We start from the raw sequence: 20799 nt of genomic DNA on the forward strand, positions 1-20799 counted from the left end.
GCGCATCCGGAGCCTGTGCCCCGCAACAGGAGAGGCCACAACAGTGAGAGGCCCGCATATCACAAAAAAAAAAAAAAAAAAAATCTCATTGTATATTGACTGCGAGGGATACACTTTAAATATAAAGGAACTGATTGGTAAAGTATAAGGATAGGAAAAGATACACCATGCAAATAGTAAGCATATAAAAGTAGGATGGCAATATTAATATCAGACAAAATGGACTTCAAGACAAGGACTATTACCAGAGAGATAGAGATGGACATTTTATAATAAGAAAAGTAACAATTCATCAAGTCATAACAATTATAAATGTTTATGTACCAAATAACAGGGTTTCACATTACATGAAACAAAACCTGACAGAATAGAGCTAAAGAAAAAAAATCAGTATGAATATAGAAGAACTGAGCAATCTTCTTATCCACCTTGAACTAACATTTATAGAAACTAGATACAACAATTTCCAAATATGTTCTTTTTATGAGCACAGTAACATTTATACCTTTATACATCATTTCCTGGTCCACAAACTAAGACTCAATACATTTCAAAATGGGTGAAATCTTATTAAGTATATTCTTTAACAACAATGCAATAAATTTTGGGATTAATAAAAATAAAACATCTAGAAAATCCCCAAACATTTAGAAATCAACAGCACTTATAAATAACCTATGGTCAAAGAAGAAATCACAAGGGAAATTAGAAAATATTTCAAGTTGGATGACAATGAATATACAACATGGCTAAGCACGTGGTCCGCAGCACAGCTTAGAGGGAAAATAATATAATGTAATTGTTTATGTTAATGAGAAAAAGTGTTTAAAATTAATGATCTCAACTTCCCCCTTAAGAAACTAGGGGAGGGACTTCCTTGTGACACAGTGGTTAAGAATCCGCTTGCCAATGCAGGGGACACGGGTTCGATCCCTGGTCTGGGAAGATCCCACCTGCCGTGGAGCAACTAAGCCCGTGCACTGCAACTGCTGAGCCCACACACTGCAACTACTGAAGGCTGCGTGCTCTAGGGCCCATGCTCCGCAACAAAACAAGCCACCACAAGCCCGCGCACTGCAGCGAAGAGTAGCCCACGTTCACCGCAACTACAGAAAGCCTGCGTGCAGTAACAAAGACCCAACACAGTCAAAAATAATTAATTTAAAAAAAAAAAACAACTGGGCGGCTTCCCTGGTGGCGCAGTGGTTGAGAATCCGCCTGCCGATGCAGGGGACACGGGTTCGTGCCCCGGTCTGGGAAGATCCCACATGCCGCGGAGCAGCTGGGCCCGTGAGCCATGGCCGCTGAGCCTGAGCGTCCGGAGCGCCTGTGCTCCACAACGGGAGAGGCCACAACAGTGAGGCCCGCATACCACAAAAAAAAAAAAAAAAAAAAAAAAAAAAAAAAAAAAAAAACTGGGGAAAAATATAGCAAATTACACCCAAAGTACGTAGAAAGAAAGAAATGATGAAGATAAGAGTGGAAATCAATAATATAGAAAATGAACTAACAATAGAGAAAATCTATGAAAACAAAAGCTGGTTTGTTACAAGTAGTAGTAAAATCAATGAACTCCTAGGAAGAGTAACCAAGGATAAAAGAGAGAAAATGTGAATTAGTAATATCAGGAATGAAAAAGGGGATGTTGCTGTAGAATTCTATAAACATCTAAAAAAAAAGAAAAGTAGCAATTTTTTATTAATAAGTTCAACAATTTAAATAGTTGTTTTATAGATTTCACGTACATGGTACATGAATTGAGACAGTTTACTGCTCCCTTTCCAATACGTATACCTTTCATTATTTTTTTCTTTCCTTATTGAATTGGCTAGAACCTCTATTCCATGTTAAAGCAGTGAGTGTAGTCAGTCTTGCTTTGTTAAGAGGAAGGCATTTACTATTTCACTACTAAGTGTGATGGAGCTATAGGTTTTTATTCTAATTGCATTGGGAAGTCACTGTAGGGTTTTACTTGCATGAGTGACATTATCTAATTTACATTTTTAAAACACACTTGGGCTGCTGTGTGGAGAATGGGCTCTAGGAAGACTGGAGTGGAAACAGGGAGGCAATCAGGAGGCAGCTGCAACCGCCCAGGAGAGAGGTGGAGGTGCCCTGACTAGAGTGAAGGCTGAGGGGTGGAGAGAAGTGGCTGGAATGGGGGACATATTTGGGGGATATATATGTATAGAGCCGACAGGACTTGCTGATTTATTGAATTTGGGTAAAGAAAAAGGAAAAAACCCATATTTATATCAAACAACTATGTTTATTTCAGACTTTTTTCCCCTGTGGATTTTAGATATTTTTGTAATTCATCTTCCTCTTTAGAATGGATCATTGAAAGTGGATACTTAAAAATCTAGCCTTATGTTATTTAGGACTTAATTTTTTAATAGGTAGAACACTAGAGAAAGAACAGTGACCAATATTTATACTGGATTTTAATCAACTTTAGATATTAGTGGTCTGAAATAAATTTCTGCATTTTTCTTTTTAGGGTTGTCCAAGACTGGTTTTCAGAAAGGATGCAAGTGGCCAAAGTGGATTTCTCTACCACGCTTTATTTCTCTCTATATCTTTTCTTTTCTGAATCCAAAAGATTTGTGTGCAGCTGCACAAGTCAGCTGGCCCTGGAAATTTTTCACTGAACAGGTTTACCACTTGTCATTTCCTAGTAATAGGGCCCAAATGCAACTGTCATCCGTAATGAGGTGATTGGGGTAGCTCCCTTTCCTGAAGATAATAACTGAGCGTATCTGAACCATAATTAACTTACCCTTAAGAGAAAAAAAATGGCAATGAATTAAATACAGTAATTTATTTTATAAGTCAGGGGGATATACACTCTTCTAATAATTCATGTAATTTTAATAATCTTTAAAAACTCAATTTAGTTATTTAGAAACTAATTATCTTGGTTAAGAAGTCCATTTTTTTGTGAAAAATTACTTAAACTTTGGTTTTTACATGATATTGTTTTATTCATGATAACCCACCTCAAAAATTGCTATACAACCACAACTTTAACTGCTCCTCTTTGGCTAACAGAATATAAATCTAGATCTACATCCTCTGCCATTATTTCTGCATTTGGCCTGTTTGTCTCCTCTTTTTCTTTTAAAAGACTTAATAAAATGTAAAGGTAGACATACTTTAAATACAAGTCAATAATTTACTCCTTTAACTTATACAGACTTTCCAGAATGGGCTTATGTTGAGATTCTGATCTTGGAGAATACTTGGCTCTCTATGTAGGGGCCACATGCAAAAGGCAACTGTGAGCCCTGGATTTAGAGCATTTATGAATCCAAGCTTAGTGTTCCCATGGTATATTGTTTCTTCTCTTTTTACTTTCAACCTTTCTGTGTCCTTATATTTAAGGAACATGTCTTGTAAACAGAATATGGTGGTGGTGGTTTTCTTTTAACATTGACAATCTTTGCCTTTTAGCTGGGGTAATTTAATCTGTTCACATTTATGTAAATACTGATATATTTGGGCTTAAGTCCAACATTTTACTATTTTTATTTATTATTTTATATTTTGTTTTTCTCCTTGTCTCTTTACAGTTAGATACAGTTAAATATTTTTTAGATTAATTATAAATTCTTTAGCAGTTCTCTTATGGCTACCACAGAGATTACACCACTTATCCAGGGTTATTTTACCACCTCTGAGGTAATGCAAGGAGCATAGAACTCTTAAACTCCGTTTGCTTCCCTGCTCAGTTTGTATGCTTTTGTTTTCAAATATTTTAGTTTTACTCATACACACATATATAAAATACACAAACACACATTAAAAAAAAATATATTAACCTCACAAGGCTTTACTACTATTGTTTTATATAGTTAATATTAATTTATGAGTAACCACTTCAAAAAAATTTTTTTTCAGAGTTGCATTGTGGTCAGAATATATACTTTATTTTTTTAAAGTAATTTTATTATTTATTTACTTATTTATTTTTTGGCTGCATTGGGTCTTCATTGCTGCATGTGGGCTTTCTCTCTAGTTGCAGCGAGCAGGAGCTACTGTTTGTTGTGGTGCACGGGCTTCTCACTGTGGTGGCTTCTCTTGTTTTGGAGCACAGGCTCCAGGCACATGGGCTTCAGTAGTTGTGGCATGTGGGCTCAGTTGTGGCTTGCAGGCTCTAGAGTACAGGCTCAGTTGTTGTGGTGCACAGGCTTAGGTGCTCCGTGGCATGTGGGATCTTCCCAGACCAGGGATCAAACCCGTGTTACCTGCATTGGCAGGTAGATTCTTAACCACTGCACCACCATGGAAGTAACCACTTTTTCTGTTGTTCTTTATACCTTCCTGCATCTCTGATTTTCCTTTTGGGATCAATTTTCTTCTGAATTCTCTTTAATATTTCTTTCAGTGCAGCTTGCTGCTGACAGAGTCTCTTAGTTTTTGTCTGAAAATGTCTTTATTTCACCTTCAAATTTGAAGGATATTTCCACTGGGAATTTGAACTCTAGGTTGGCAGTTAATTTTTTATAGAACTTTGAAAATGTTCCATTGTTCTCTGGCTTTCATAATTTTTTTTGAGAAGTAGGGGGTTTTATTGTTGGTCCTTTAAAGGTAATATTTGTTTTCTCTAGATGCTTTTAAGATCTTTTTCTCTGTCTTTTGTTTTCTGCAGTTTTATTACAATGTACCTGGAGGGGTGTGTGTATGTGTGTGTATTTATCCTGTTTTGTATTTTTGCATTGATTTTTTAATTGGGGATTTTAATGTCTTTTATAAGTTTTGCAAAGTTCTCAGATGCTATCTCTTCATATATTGCTTTTGCTCCACTTTCTCTCTTTTTCTTCTGGGTTTCAACACATTAGATTGATTCACCATGTCCCATAAGTTTCATATTCTCTAATGTGCCTTTTCCATAATTTTGGCCTTCAGTGTTTCAGTCTGGATTTTTCTTCTGGCCTAGCTTTCAGTTTCCTAATTATCTCTTTAGCTGGATTCTAATTCACTCTTAAACTGGTCCATTGAGTGCTAAATTTGTTATTATATTTTTTATTTCTAGAGTGTCAATTTGCTTACTTTGCCAAAATTTTCCACCCAGCAATTTAATTTCTTAGGCATAGTAATTACAGGGCTTTTTTAAAGTTCATGTCTGATAATTACAACTTTTGGATCTTCTGAGGGTCTCTATTTATTAAAAAACAAAAGAAGAAACAAATAATTCTTGTCTTTTTGTGTGCCTGATATTTTTGGTTGAGTACCAAATACTGAATATAAAAAATCGATGCAATAATTTGAGTTGCCAGATGATATTATTATCTTCTTCCAGAGAGAACTTGCTTTTGCTTCTGGCATTTGGTTAGGCTAGATATAGCTCACTTAAATTCAATCAGAGAATATTTCAAAGCTAGTTTCAGTCTAATTCCTTGTCATCCTTACTGAAAAGGATCTTAGCTAAAAGCCTGGTGTCATTACCAGGGCTATTACCCTTAGTGAGCCCTGAATTTAAATTTGTTTCCTCTCTTCCCTGTGAGAATGCCTAAAATTCTTAACAGCTTCTAAGTCTTTCAGTCATAACTTCCTTCTCTGCTTCTCAGCCTTAGTTTTACTTTGGAACTGTCAAGTGCCTTGAAGGGAAAAGTGAGGCCAAATCAGGACATTACGTCTCTGGGTTTCCCTCCTCTCTGAGGTCTTGGTTGCACAAGTCCTTATTGAATTGGTAGCTCAAGTCATTGTTTTATAGTATTTTGTCTAGATATTTGATTAGATGAAACTATATGAAATTTGCAGTTTTCATATCTCAAAACTGGTTGCCTATTGGCAATATCATACAGGTCCCAGTGGGAGGGTTGGTCTGAGACAAACTACTATACCATTGCTAGAAGCAGAACTCTCAAAATCTGGGGTTAAAGTAACCAAATGCTATGAGAGCATTGAATAAGTGTACAAAGAGGACTAATACATATATTCATATATAATAAACATGTTCATCAAAGAATATTTTTCCTGTGTAGTAAGGTGTATGCTTCTTATTTCTCAGAGTCAAGTTTAGATGGCAAGTCAACTGCACTAGAAATCTCAATGTAATAAGAAAAAATGATCTGTGTACCTGAAAAGATTATTACTGGGAAATGGTCCTTGTAACTTATGTTTCTCATTTCTTTTTCTGAAGGATTGCCTATGGATGCCCAAATGAATGAAGTTTGGACGGTTTCTGCCCTATATGCCAACAGATAATGAGTATGGTGCTTGGAAGCACCATTGCATTGCTTGTGTGTCCAACTTAGATTGGCTAACCCCTAGGGAAGCCGCAGCTCTTTATGGGACCCTGAATGAACCCCAGACAGAAGATGAGCAACTACAGGAGAGGCAAAGAGAAAAGTGCCTAAGGAAAATAATTTGGGAGAAAATTGCACTACATAAGAGTGAGTAGCATTTTATAACTTTATATCTTAACCAAGTATTTAGAAACCAATGGATTTACATACAAATTCCCACAGAAGATAGCGAGGTCTTTCTGAAACAGCCTGTAAGTGGCATTCTCTAAAGTATCTCAGGACAAACTCTTTTTTTCTTCACTATTAATTAAGAAAAACAAAAAGATTTCTGATAAAATATGTAAGGTCAAATGTCAGTGCCTCTGTGAGACCAAAAATAAGGAGAGAGAAGTACAAATACAGGCAAAAGCAAATAAATAGGATCAGAACAATTTGGAAGAATTAGGATTGGTGAAAAAGGAGGAAAAATGAAAATGGAAACGGAAGCAGGAATAATGACTTTTTTTTTTAAGTGGAAAGGGAGTAGGGATGAGACACTCTCTAAGCTAAGCCTTCTGATTTACACGGTGTGTAAAGGTAAAGAGCAAACCTGATTAGAGTTCTCCCATCTTTTTTTTCACTGACTCACCCTCTGTGAGATTGTAACAAATGGGAAATTACTTGAAGCCAAGAAGGCCAAAAATGAGGTAAAGCCTACAAATTGATGAACTGGTTTCTACAAGAAAAGAGTTGCTTATTCTCTGAGCTTTGTTTCTTGACCTGAAGTGACTGGTAACTTGCAGCCACAGAGCTGAGAGGATAAGAAAACCAAAGAGTGTGTAAAAAGTGGCTATAATTACTGCCATCTGGAATACTGCCTTGGAACAGCTTTATTTTTATGCCATTAACTGTGTAGACTTGGCTGGGAGAAGCATGAAGTAAACAGCCGAGCCTGATGCTGTTTGTTTTTCAGAGGATTTGTTCAAAGTTCGACCCCCTTGGGTGAATGGAACATGCTGCTCTAGATTGTTCAAATCCAAATGCCAACCACGTCTCTCCCAAACTGTGAGGGATCAAGTGGGATTACGGGAAACTTTGGAGAAACAGCTTGTTTGGGCACCTTTAGAAGCTTTGCCCAAGCGGTAAGCAAACCTCCATCTACTGAAGGTGGAGGACCATCCTATGACACCAAGAATTCATTCTAGAATAATTCAGCTAACATGCAGGGATCTTGTATAATTATATGGCTCTTATCCTATGAAACAGCAATAGAAATAGTTCCTTAATCTTCAAGAACAGTAGTCTTAAACATGCTTCTCGAAGAGGGAGATACATAACATTCAAAATTTATGTTTTAAATATTCTTAACCCCACAAAGAGGCTATACTGTGGACATACCATATTTTCTGTATAAATTTATTGAGCAAAAGTAACATTTTTCCAGAAATCTTTTTGTAGGGAGTAAGCCTATCTGAATGGTGATGGGGGAGGGGTGACTGTGGAGAGAATGGACACTACTCAGAAAATCATGAGGCCCAGGTGATTAAGGAAATTTAAAATCTCTTGGCTGCTCCTTTTACAAATGTCATTTTGAGCCCTTAAGTATGTCACTACACTGGTTTTAAGTGCCCCACAAAAGTTCCAAGAGCCCTTTCTGGCATCCCACAAATGCAGGAGGAGAGGCACAGAGGGCACTTTGGACCCAATCGCCCAGGAGCCCCATTTGCCGCTGTCCCTGAAAACCGCAGGGAGAGACGGAAGTACTGAGGCCGCTTGCCTTGTACAGGATAACTGATGTCCAGAGGATATACTGGTGCTCACCTGACAAAGTCAAATTAAGAGAAGATCAGGGTTTCCTGGTGGCGCAGTGGTTGAGAGTCCGCCTGCTGATGCAGGGGACATGGGCTCGTGCCCCGGTCCGGGAGGATCCCACGTGCCGCGCAGCGGCTGGGCCCGTGAGACATGGCCGCTGAGCCTGCGCATCCGGAGCCTGTGCTCCGCAAAGGGAGAGGCCGCAGCAGTGAAAGGCCCGCGTACCGCAAAAAAAAAAAAAAAAGAACTTCACTTATTCTCCCTTTTTCCCTACAGAAGCAATGAAGCAATGTTTCTGGATGCCATTCCTACCCTTCACTATCAAAGAAAAATTAGCATGGAGTTTATAAAAATGACAGCAGCTCTTCACATGCTCTCCAGCCACACTTCATATTAATATCATCTCGGATTCCTGCATACGAGGTACAGAGTGTGTTAGGAGGCCAGTCCTTTTTTGAATCGGGTCTTTTTTCCTCTCCCCTAGAGGACGTATGGCAATCTTTTGGTCACCATGTGTACGAAGATGATTCATCTTCTAAAAGGAAAGCAGTCTGATCTAGGTGGAAATGTACAGACCTAAAGAGTTTTAAAAATCAGAAGCAATAAAAACCATAAATCAAAATTTTTAAAAAAGTATTAAAGACCCAAACTGCCTTGCATTTAGTAGGTGTCCAATACATTTTTACTGAATTGAATTTGTTGCACTTAATCCTTAAAAGAGCAAAGTGACACAAATTATTTTAAATTTTCTTTGGAATGACCAAGAAACTTAATAATATCATGTAACTACCATCTCTCAAAAGAAAAATGTCAGAAATCCTACTTTGTGATCTATTTAAGGAAGGTGCCATTAGATGAAAATATGCTTTCTATAATGAAGTTATATATTTTAAATTTCAATAAGAAAAAGGAAGCACAAAGAAGACATAGGAAGCATGTATTTATATATGTATATGTGTATATGTACATGCATTAATACACACATAAGCACATATGTAAGGGATGACATTAGTAGACTACATTCAATGGCTTACCTAGAAAATTTTTGCAAAAATTTCTTATTTGTAACAAAATGGTTGCTTTCAAGTATGAAATCACTTTTCTTTTTGGGCATCTAGGAATTGACTTTGATCATTTACAACTGGCTAGCTTAATGGATCCACATGAAAGCAAGATCAGAGTTTTGATGTCCATGTGGGCCATAGATAGTTTCTCTAATGTTTAAAAATGCATAATGCTGGGTACAGAGGATAACTGGTGACAGAGTGAGGGTGAATAAACTGGAATCAAATGAGTCCATTCTCCTATTTTTCTTCTTTACATAAGACTATGCCATAATTACTTATTTGACTATGAATGTAATGGAGGTTTAGGTAAAAACCAGAATGTAACCATATGGCGGTTCTCTATTCAGTTGAACTGTGACCTCCAGAAAGTGACATGAAGTTTTGGGAAAAATCAATGCCTTCAATGACTTTCCAACCTGTCTGCTCCTAATGAATTAAATATATCACAATGAAATGTTTATTTGGTGGTTGAATGAAAAGAACAGTGGTTTTAATATTTATTTAAATGGGAAATATTTATCAATATTGATCATTTGAAAATTCATAATTAAGAGGAAAACAAAATCTTTTTTAAAAGTCCCTTACAAAATTGTATTATCTCAATTTTATTATTTTTAAAAGTAGTATATATATCTTGGTGTATGGGTGTGTACAAAGAAAAAAGCTAGAGGAAAATAATTTGTTAGTATTTCTGAGTGGTGGAGGTACAAATGCACTTAAATTTCCCCTCTCAGAAAAGAAACAAAATAATTTAAAAAGGAACCAATGAAGGGGAAAGCTTATCTTCCTCCTATAGCTTTTGAAGAAAAACAATAGTCTTTAAAAATCACAGATTACATATTCACTGTTTTTAATTTATTAATAAGTGTTCTAAAGTAATGGGCTTTGGTTCCTACAGCTCTGGTTTCATTTTCTAGATGGTGGTGAACAGTGTTAGAGCATATACGACATTTTGATCTTTCCCCCCCTCAGGCTATAAAATTGGTATAAAAATTTACTGAGGCCTGAAGTGAGAGACTTCTGGGAGAAATTAGGAAGCTATGTGGCCCCTGAAGAAGAAGGGGGTCACGTGGATCTCTTTGTACGACTTGGAGCATCAGGTCAGTTTTGAGAGAGGTAGTGGTCATACCTACTTCGTGATGGTATTTTGTGGATTTATAAAATTCCGTCAGTTCAAATGATTCGGTCACATTTATTTTTTATTTCTTTTTCTCTTTATACTTCACATACTCAGGTACTTAGGGGGAAAGGGCATCAGGGTTAGTGGTCAGAGTAACTGTCCCTAAAGAAATAAAGTCACTAGTGGCAAGAGCCAGCCAGGAAATTTATTTGTTTCTTCTGAGTATTAAAAACGGTGAAGTGCCTTGTAAAGATGTGTGGTAGCTGCTAATCTTAAGTGCCTACCTGTCTAATATCAGCCATATTTAACAGATATCTGTTAAATAAAAGCTCTGTATTCATGGACTCATGGGCTATGTTTTTTTGTTTGTCTGTTTTTGTTGTTTTTTTAATCAAGCAGAGGAGAGGGAGTGTGAAATTAAAGTTTCTCAAACTGTTTCTTACTACCCATTCCTTAGGGAACTGTGAGTTTTAAAGTTCTTAATCCTCAGATTTCACTGAACTATTCAATACATACAAAGCATGACCCTGGCAGGATTCCACAAGGCAAAGGAAAAAGCAAAAGGATAGGAAGGAGTTTAAAAGGAAACAAAGTATAAATTATTGTAAAAAAAATTTTTTTTTTACAGTTACTACAATTATATAATCTCATCTATGTAGAAAATAGGCATAGAAAACTCTAGAAGGAAATATAGCAAACTCTTAACACCATCTAGTTCTGGATATTTTTCAAATTTCCTACTTTTAAAATCAGTTTGAAAAGAGTAAGTTACGAAGAATATGGAAGGTGTGATCCCAATGCTTAAATCCCGTGTATGTGTCGGGGAGGGTGGTGGTGGTGTGTGTGTATAAAAGGGGTTTGGAAGGATGTATACCAACATGCTAACAATAGTTGGATGAGTGAGTTTTCCTTTCTTTTTGTTTTCCTTTTTCTTTTCTCTCTTTTATTTGCCTCTATTTTCTGTAGTGAACTAGTATTACTTTAAAAATGAGAGCAAAACAAATTTTCTAAATTTTTTTTTTTTTTTTTTTTTTTGCGGTACGCGGGCCTCTCACTGTTGTGGCCTCTCCCGTTGCGAAGCACAGGCTCCGGACGCGCAGGCTCAGCGGCCATGGCTCACGGGCCCAGCCGCTCCGAGGCATGTGAGATCTTTTGGAAAAAAAGAAAGGATGAGGGAAAGTAAAGTATTCAAAGGTGAAAGGGGAAAAGAATAATAGATTTGGTGACCCAAAAATGGTCTCAAGTGAAACTTAATGGTCCTCAAACAATGGATTTCCCACCGCCATTCTGGGCTCCAAAATCATCGCTGAACTTCGTGTCAAATATAATTTCCACCTGGGTGAACCATTGAGCCCCTGGTTTAGTCAGAAGGCCCAGGCTTCTCAGTCACAAATCTCTTTCCCACCACCTCAAGCATCACTCTTGAGCATGTCCTCCCCAGTAGCTGTATCACCTCTGAAATCTTGATCTCAAGCATTTGTCTCTCCGAGTACCACTTCCAAATCATATACTCAAATATTCCCACTCTATGAGTTCTTTGTCTGAGGACCTCCAATGCACACACTCCCACTTTTTCACTCTCTATCACCATGCCTTGGACCTTGGTTCCTTCCTCATTAAACTTGGATTTAATGGTTCGTCATTATCATTACTCTCTTGCAAAGAATCTGAACTTCTTTCTTTTTCTCCTGGCCAAATCCCAGCTCATTTGGCTAAGTCTCAATGCTGGTTAAAACATAACCATCTGCATAATCTATGCCTGCCTGTACTAAAGCAGCTGAAGACTGTTGGAAAGAGTAATACAACTGTTCTTACTGATCTAACTTTAATGGCATAAATATCAAATGCGATTGCAGCTCTGATAAGCAATCCTATAACATTTCCTTGGTAAATTCGTTTTCCCACTCTTAAAATGACTATGTTGTCCCTTCTCTCCTTTAGTCAATCTTTCAATAACCCTCTCACTTGATTTCACCTTTTACTTCCCTAAGGAAACTCCTTAATTTACCACCCACCACAAAATCCACCACCTACCCCACCTCTTACCTCCATTCTGTCTTCCCTTCTGTTACGATGGAAGAAGCACCCCTGCTCGAATCAAACACCAACTACTCCGCTTGGGCTCTGTAACACATCGCCTTTCACCTTCCCAAGACGTCACTCCTACGCTCAAATCCTCTCCCACAGCCTCAGCCCTCTTTCTTTATTGGATTATTACTATCAGATCAAGAACACCTGTAGTAGCTCCTCCCCTCTCGCTCCCCCGCAAAAAAAGAGAGACCAAACTTTGTCTCACCAATTTTTGAGTAGACTATACCAGTGGTTCTCAAAATTTTCACGTGTATTTGGCTCACAGAGGGCTTGTTACAATCCGCATTGCTGGGTCCCAGCCTAGAGTTTCGGATTCAGTAGGTCTGGCACAGGGACTGAGAATTTGTATTTCTTTTTTTTTTTTTTTTTTTTTTTTGCGGTACGCGGGCCTCTCACTGTTGTGGCCCCTCCCGTCGCAGAGCACAGGCTCCGGACGCGCAGGCCCAGCGGCCATGGCTCACGGGCCCAGCCGCTCCGCGGCACGTGGGACCTTCCCGGACCGGGACACGAACCCGTGTCCCCTGCATCGGCAGGCGGACTCCCAACCACTGCGCCACCAGGGAAGCCCGAGAATTTGCATTTCTAACAAGTTCCCAGGTGATGCTGCTGCTGCTTAACCCGGGGGCCACACCTGGAGAAGCATTGGTCTAGCTGACTGCCTCTACCTTCCTCACCTCTCACTCGCCCCTCCAGCTCCTCCAAGTGGTCTCCTCCTGCTGAAATCACTTTGGGAAAAATCTATAAGTGACTCTCCTGTGCCCAAATCCAACGGTCCCTTCTCCATCCTCACCTGGGCTTGACCTCTCAGCGGCATTCGAGGAGGATGAATACTTCTGGAAACTCTCCTTCTCCCCGTGCTTTCCCCAATACTACCCTTTCCTTGTTTTCCTCCTACCTCAGTGGTCTCCTCCTCCTTCTCCTCCTCAAGACCCTTAAATGTGTCCCGGACTTGATCTCGGGCTCGCATCTCTTCCATGACTACACTCTTCCCCTAGGGAGCCTCATTTATTCCTATGACTCTACATTCAATCTGGATGCTGAAGAATCCCACACTTACGTCTCCAGCTCTAAAATCTCTCAGCTGCACTCATATCTAGCCTTTACTCGACATCTTCATGGGGGTGTTTAGTTTGCATGACTAATGGGCATCTCAAAGTTCACACGCCTACAGCAGACTCTTGATTGTCTCCCAGCACAAACCTCCCCCTCCCCCAGGATTCCTCACTTAAGATATCATCATTCACCAGTTAGTGCGTAAGCCAGACACCTAAAACTCATCTTTCTCGGCATTACTTAAATTGTTTAAACAGCTTTATTAAGGTACAATTGATATACAGTATTTCAAGTGTGTACTTTGATAAATTTTTTAAAGTGATTTTAAAATATTTATTTATTTATTTGTTTGTTTTTGGCTGTGCTGGGTCTTCATTGCTGCACTCGGGCTTTCTCCAGTTGCGGCGAGCAGGGGCTATGCTTCGTTGCAGTGCGCGGGCTTCTCTTGTTGCAGAGCATGGGCTCTAGGCACGCTTGCTTCAGTAGTTGTGGTTCACGGGCTCCAGAGCGCAGGCTCAGTAGTTGTGGCCCACGGGCTTAGCTGCTCCTCAGCATGTGGGATCTTCCCAGCCCAGGGATCGAACCTGTGTCCCCCTGTATTGGCAGGCAGATTCTTAACCACTGTGCCACCAGGGAAGTCCCTAATTTGATAAATTTTGACATATGTCTGTCTACACACTATGTGAAACCATAAACCAATCAAGATAATGAACACATTCATCATCCCCCAAAGTTTCCTCCTGCCACTTTGCAATTTCTCACTCTGCTTCTCCACTCCAACCCGGGGCAACCACTGATTTCACAATATAATAGTTTGCACTTTATAGAATTTTCCATAAATGGAATCATACAGTATGCATGCTTTTTTGTCAGGCTTTCTTCCCTCCAAATAATTATTTTAGATTCATCCACTTCATGCTGTTATCAATTGTTCATTCCTTTTTACTGCTGGGAATGATTATATTGTATAGATATACCACAATTTGTTCCATTCACCTGTTGATAGATATTTGAGTTCTTTCCAGTTTGGGGCTTTTACAAGTAAAACTGCTGTGAACATATGCTTTCATTTCTCTTGGGAAAATACCTAGGAGTGGAATGAATGGGTCACATGATAGGTGTATGTTTAACTTTAGGAAAAAAAAAAAAAGAAAGAAAAGCTAAACTGTTTTCCAAAGTGGTTGTGTCATTTTATATTTCCATTCCAGCTGCCCAACACTTGGTAGGGTCAGTCTTCTTAATTTGAGCCATTCAAGTGGGTGTGTCATGGTACCTCATTGTGGTTTTAATTTGCATTTTCTCTAATGACGCTGAGCATCTTTCCATGTGCTTATTTGCCATTTGTCTTCCCTGGTGAAGTGTCTGTTCAACTCTTTTGCTCATTTTAAAAATTAGGTTTTTTTTTGTTTTTTACTGAGAGATCTTTGTATATTCTGGAAAAGTTGTTTGCATATATTTTCTCCCAGTCTATGACTTATCTTTTCCTTCTCTGAACAGTTTCTTTTGAAGACAAGAAATTCTTAATTTTGATAAAGTTAAATTTATCAGTCTTTAAGTTTTATAAATCATGCTTTTGATGTCATATCTAAAAACTCTACCTAACCAAGGTCACTTCTGTGTTTTCTCCTAAATTGTTTATAGTCTTAAGTTTGAAATTTGGGTTTGTGATCCATTTGATTTATGCTTTTTCTTTTTTTAAATAGAACACAAGGTATGGATTGAAGTGGTTTTTTTTTAACACATGTGGCTGTCTATCAAATTATTTCAGCACCATTCCTTGTAAAGACCATCTTTTTCCCAGTGGATTTCATTTGCATCTTTGTTGAAATCAATTGACTATATATGTGTAGGTACACTTATGAATGCTCTTTAATTTCATTGATCTATTTGTCAATGAAAACATTAGATACCAATAAGTGAGAGACACCCCGACCTTTGAGCCACTATCATCTCACTGCAAGCAACTGAAACAAGTTGGAGTAATTATTTACTGCTAGACCACAAAGAATTAAAATATATTACCCTATAGTTTCATTTGAAGTAGTTCAATCTATATGCTGTGTCACTGAAGAAGGGGTAAAATTAATGCTAAAATTTGACCATTGTATTCCATTATGTGTTTAACAGTTTTAAATCTATCCCCTTACAATGAGACTTCTTTGAACCAGACTATTTTAGAAAATATATGTAGACTTTTCTCTGTCTTTGGCCCGAGAATTCCTAATTTGAAAATAAGCACCAGGTCAAACTTCTTGCCTCTTTCTCCACCCTGCTGTCAGTCCTCCTGAATAAGGTGTCTGGACTTCAGCGCTTAGGGGTGAACTGCAAAGTGTTGATGGACTATATTCCATGAGGGATTTGAATTGAAGACAAGACCTACAAGTGGCTTTTCTTGGCCAGCTCATTAGTGCTTCTAAGTAATATTTAACTGTTCATGGCAAAACCTGTGAGCAAACTCATGAAAGTATTTTTGGCTGTGTGGAGGCAGGAACAGAAGTTCTTTCTCAGCTGTCTCAACTGACTGGCATGTTACTGACCGCCCCCCACCGGGACTGCCACCGGCTCGTACCAACACAGTATGGGAATATGGGCACTGACCACCGTGCCCAGTGACACCCACCAACTCCAGGATCACCAAGGACAGAGCACAGCTCATAACCCTGGCTCTGGCGATGGTCCATTCCTCTCTGAAGGAATGCTGTCACTTCCCAAAAGGGCATTTCTCATCACTCAGAAGGGGGTTATTATTGCTCAGAAGGGGATTATTACTGCAAATATTTGCTTCAAACCATCACTTGCAAAAACTTCACTGAAAACACCAGCTTTAACAGCTAAACAAAGATGTATAGTAGCTGATTTAGAGAAATAATAAATACAGAGAACAATTTTTCTTAGTAAAACATTATCAATGTGCTTTCATTTGGAAAAATGAATTGCAGCTATAAAGAGATGGTGAAGGGGCCAGCTCAAGTTTCATTATCCGAGAGGAAGAACAAAGGTAAAATACATGTGAGAGCAAAATTTCATTTAGATACTAAAGCTGCAACTGTTGGATCAAAATGTAATATAGGCTGACCAGCAGAGAGAGTCAAATTGCTTTGCTATGGGTGTGGAGAAAAGGGAACACTCTTGCACTGTTGGTGGGAATGTAAATTGATACAGCCACTATGGAGAACAGTATGGATGTTCCTTAAAAAACTAAAAATAGAACTACTATACGACCCAGCAATCCCACTACTGGGCATATACCCTGAGAAAACCATAATTCAAAGAGTCATGTACCAAAATGTTCATTGCAGCTCTATTTACAATAGCCAGGACATGGAAGCAACCTAAGTGTCCATCAACAGATGAATGGATAAAGATGTGGCACATGTATACAATGGAATATTACTCAGCCATAAAAAGAAACGAAACTGAGATATTTGTAGTGAGGTGGATGGACCTAGAGTCTGTCATACAGAGTGAAGTAAGTCAGAAAGAGAAAAACAAATACTGTATGCTAACACATATATATGGAATCTAAGGGGAAAAAAAAGGTCATGAAGAACCTAAGGGTAAGATGGGAATAAAGACACAGACCTACTAGAGCATGGACTTGAGGATATGGGGAGGGGGAAGGGTAAGCTGTGACAAAGTGAGAGAGTGGCATGGACATATATACACTACCAAACGTAAAATAGATAGCTAGTGGGAAGCAGCCGCATAGCACAGGAGATCAGCTAGGTGGTTTGTGACCACCTAGAGGGATGGGATAGGGAGGGTGGGAGGGAGGGAGACGCAAGAGGGAAGAGATATGGGAACATATGTATATGTATAACTGATTCACTTTGTTATAAAGCGGAAACTAACACACCATTGTAAAGCAATTATACTCCAATAAAGATGTTTTTAAAAATCCTTAAAAAAATAATGTTAATCATTTACCCCTTTAAAAATCCCTCGCCTTCTATCAAAGAGGACCCGGAGTGATGTAAAACTATATAAAGCATTGCTTCTCTAATCCTGAACGCTAAGGGCTTTTCAAGACTGAGGAAAGCTGGCATGATTGGGAGGCTTGTAAGGGAAAAGTTTCCATATAGATACAACAAAAAGCACATCGACCTAATATAGTTTTGTAGCAGAAGTGTTTGTTAATTTTAGTTTATATAGCACCATCATCCAATGAGAGCATATTTGGCCCCGAGCAGGGAGGAATCAGCCTTGCAGAGACAGCAGGGTGCAGACACTTCTGTTTATAGAACAGGTTTTCTTCTTTTTTTCCTCCTCTGTCTTCTCTTCCTCCTTTTCCCACTCTTCTTCTTCTCCTTCTAGAAGAACATGTTACAAATATTTTCACGTTTATCAGTAAAAACGTGGGGAGAAGAATCAAACTGTCCATTTAGGACAGAAAATCAAATTTCACTTGGCCCCGTGTCATTCAGTCACTGATGTTCAAGGAGAGGAACTTTGTTAAGCACCCAGTACAGTCTTGTAGAGATATTTGTAGAGAAAGAGTAGCTTGACATGATGTAAACAAGGTACAGGCTTGGCTACAATGGGGGTGACTTTGGATGACACAATGGGGAAACCAGGCAGAGTGGGGTTTTCCTGTATTTTTATTTTTAGGATGTAAACATACAACTGTATATCCTTACTTGGATGTCTATTCTGCTTTCTGATGCAAAAATCCAGCAACTATTTAATTTTTGATTTCAAATACAGTATAACATGTCAGCCTTATCCATCAAAGAGTAGATAGGCATTGGAAATTATTCATTGCATCCTTTTTGCATTTCTAATTTTACCTTTGAAAGCAGACTGTGGGTGTTTATCTTAGTCTTCTAATGAGAAAGGATAATAAGCCTGATATAAATGCAATTAATTTTTTTTTCATACTGTAAACAGGAAGAATTCTTTCATCTGAGCTTAAGTCTGCAATGCTAAAAGGAGAAAATAATGTCAGTTCTTAATGACTGGCTGGGACGACAGTGGGAGAGGGCACCCCCTTCCACCTACTTCAGCAAATCAAAGCTGCAGATGTGGTCCAGCCTCACCGAATTCCTGGAAGACACCTTGAAATCAGTAAGGAAACAACTAAGTCCTCTCTTCAAGGAGTTGCAGAAGAACATAAGTGGCAGGATGACAGGTAAGAACTCTTGCTACTTTTGTTGCAGCTTAATTTTGAAGCTTGTTATACATCCAGAGTGAATACAAGTGTAGGAATGCACAAGTAAAAGTTGACTCTTGGGCTTCCCTGGTGGTGCAGTGGTTGAGAATCCGCCTGCCGATGCAGGGGACACGGGTTCGTGCCCCGGTCCGGGAAGATCCCACATGCCGCAGAGCGGCTGGGCCCGTGAGCCATGGCCGCTGAGCCTGTGCGTCCGGAGCCTGTGCTCCGCAACGGGAGAGGCCACAACAGTGAGAGGCCCGTGTACCACAAAAAAAAAAAAAAAAAAAAGTTGACTCTTAAGCATCTTTGGTAAAACTTTATTCCCTTTGTTTTTCCTATCTCCTTTCAAAATATCATGAATATCCATTAAGAAAAAATATATTCATCTTCAAAATGCTGAAGCTAGTTCCTGGGTTCAAATTTTACCATCTTATTAATTCTGTGTCAGTCAATTGTTTACCTAGGCAAAATTCACTGTTTGCCAAGCCAGAGAGTTCGGTCCTTTTCCCTCTACAATTTGCTCTAAAAGTTAATTGCCAACATCCCAATTAAGCATCTCTTAGCCCACAGCACCCATGACTTAAATTGTTCTATAATTAAGTTCTACTTATTTTCTATCTAAAATATTTGATTTGGTGATGGGCTCCATGGACAAGTCTATTGGACATCACTGAACATGTTTTCTCATTTACATGTCATACTCATGATCCAGTTATCACAATAAAGTCTTCTGGAAACAATTTCCTGTCTCAACTTTAGATCTTCATCTAAACCAGTCAGTTCTTTAAATGAAGTATTTAAAAACAAACAAACAAAGCCCACCTATTTAAATAGGTTTCTCCTGCGTCTTTAACTGCCTACTCATTTTTTCCTAACTCTTCACATGTCACTGAAGCACTGTACCAATCAAGTCATATGCCTTACTTCTTCCCTTCCCCTGCCCTGCTCCTTATTTGACATCTGTTAACATAATTACTGTCTACACAAGAGCTGTAACACACAAATATGCATGCGGATATTTTATGTCAACATATGCCTACAGGGCTTCCCTGGTGGCGCAGTGGTTAAGAATCTGCCTGCCAATGCAAAGGACATGGGTTCAAGCCCTGGCCTGGGAAGATCCCACATGCTGCTGAGCAACTAAGCCCGTGCGCTACAACTACTGAGCCTGAGCTCTAGAGCCCGCAAGCCACAACTACTGAGCCCACGTGCCACAGCTACTGAAGCCTGTGCGCGTAGAGCCCGTGCTCCACAACAAGAAGCCATGACAATGAGAAGCCTGCGCACTGCAACAAAGAGTAGCCCCCACTCACCACAACTAAAGAAAGCTTGTGCCAGCAACAAAGACCCAACACAGCCATAAATAAAAAAAACAAAAAAACAAAAAAACAAAAAAACATATGCCTACATCTCTTCACACAAAGGTCTCCAAAGCAGGGCTTTGTCTTCTTGGTTTTTTAACTCTACCACATTTAGTAGATGTTCAACCAATATTTTAAAAGTTATGAAGCTATAAACAAGGAGAAATTATTTTTCCTGGTTCTTTCACAGATATTAAGGACTAGAAAGAAAAGTGGAAAGATGAATGATAGAAGTATGTCATGTATGTCATAAGCAATGAAAAGTCAAATGGAAAAAGGTTGTTTTTCAAATAAATGCAAGTTTTTCAAAATATTTTAAAATGTAGAAGACAGGGCTTCCCTGGTGGCACAGTGGTTGAGAGTCTGCCTGCCGATGCAGGGGACACAGGTTTGTGCCCCGGTCTGAGAGGATCCCACGTGCCGCGGAGTGGCTGGGCCCGTGAGCCGTGGCGGCTGAGCCTGCGCGTCCGGAGCCTGTGCTCCACAACGGGAGAGGCCACAACAGTGAGAGGCCCGTGTACACCCCCCACCAAAAAAAAAAAAAAAAAAAAAACCAACAACACGTTTTAGTGGCTTATATTTCACATAAACATTATTCAACAGTTAAAACAATTTTGGCAGAAAACCTGAGAAAGTATGAAATCAGATATAAAAAGATGAAGGGCAAGGAAGGCTAGATAAGAGAGGAAGGGAAAGAGAACACAGAAGAACAGAAATAAGCAAATCAGTACTTTGGTTGGGCACAGGCATGAGGGAAAGCCTGAAGAAGCATTTTCATCAGAAACAAATCTTGAACGCTTTTCTAAAAAAGTCAGTCCACATACCAGGACACAGCGAGTAGAGGCAGTGTACAGAACACACTCTGCCTCAAGACCATGGCAAGGTTATAGCAAAATAAAATACAGTCAGCCAT

At 39.0% G+C, this 20799-nt stretch overlaps 1 protein-coding gene across 1 annotated transcript in view; it reads left to right on the forward strand.

Annotated features, from left to right (window-relative positions):
- ECT2L (epithelial cell transforming 2 like) overlaps positions 1–20799 on the forward strand; it is a 62674-nt gene that overhangs the window by 16570 nt on the left and 25305 nt on the right. The window contains 9 exon segments of the mRNA XM_067011201.1: positions 2501–2551; positions 2553–2655; positions 6146–6398; positions 7204–7372; positions 8330–8465; positions 10092–10213; positions 15839–15914; positions 15916–15949; positions 18319–18501. Coding sequence (XP_066867302.1) covers positions 2501–2551; positions 2553–2655; positions 6146–6398; positions 7204–7372; positions 8330–8465; positions 10092–10213; positions 15839–15914; positions 15916–15949; positions 18319–18501 — 1127 coding nt within the window.

This window comes from Kogia breviceps, chromosome 13 (assembly GCF_026419965.1).
Source record: "Kogia breviceps isolate mKogBre1 chromosome 13, mKogBre1 haplotype 1, whole genome shotgun sequence".
In the NCBI taxonomy this organism is placed as follows: domain Eukaryota; kingdom Metazoa; phylum Chordata; class Mammalia; order Artiodactyla; family Physeteridae; genus Kogia; species Kogia breviceps.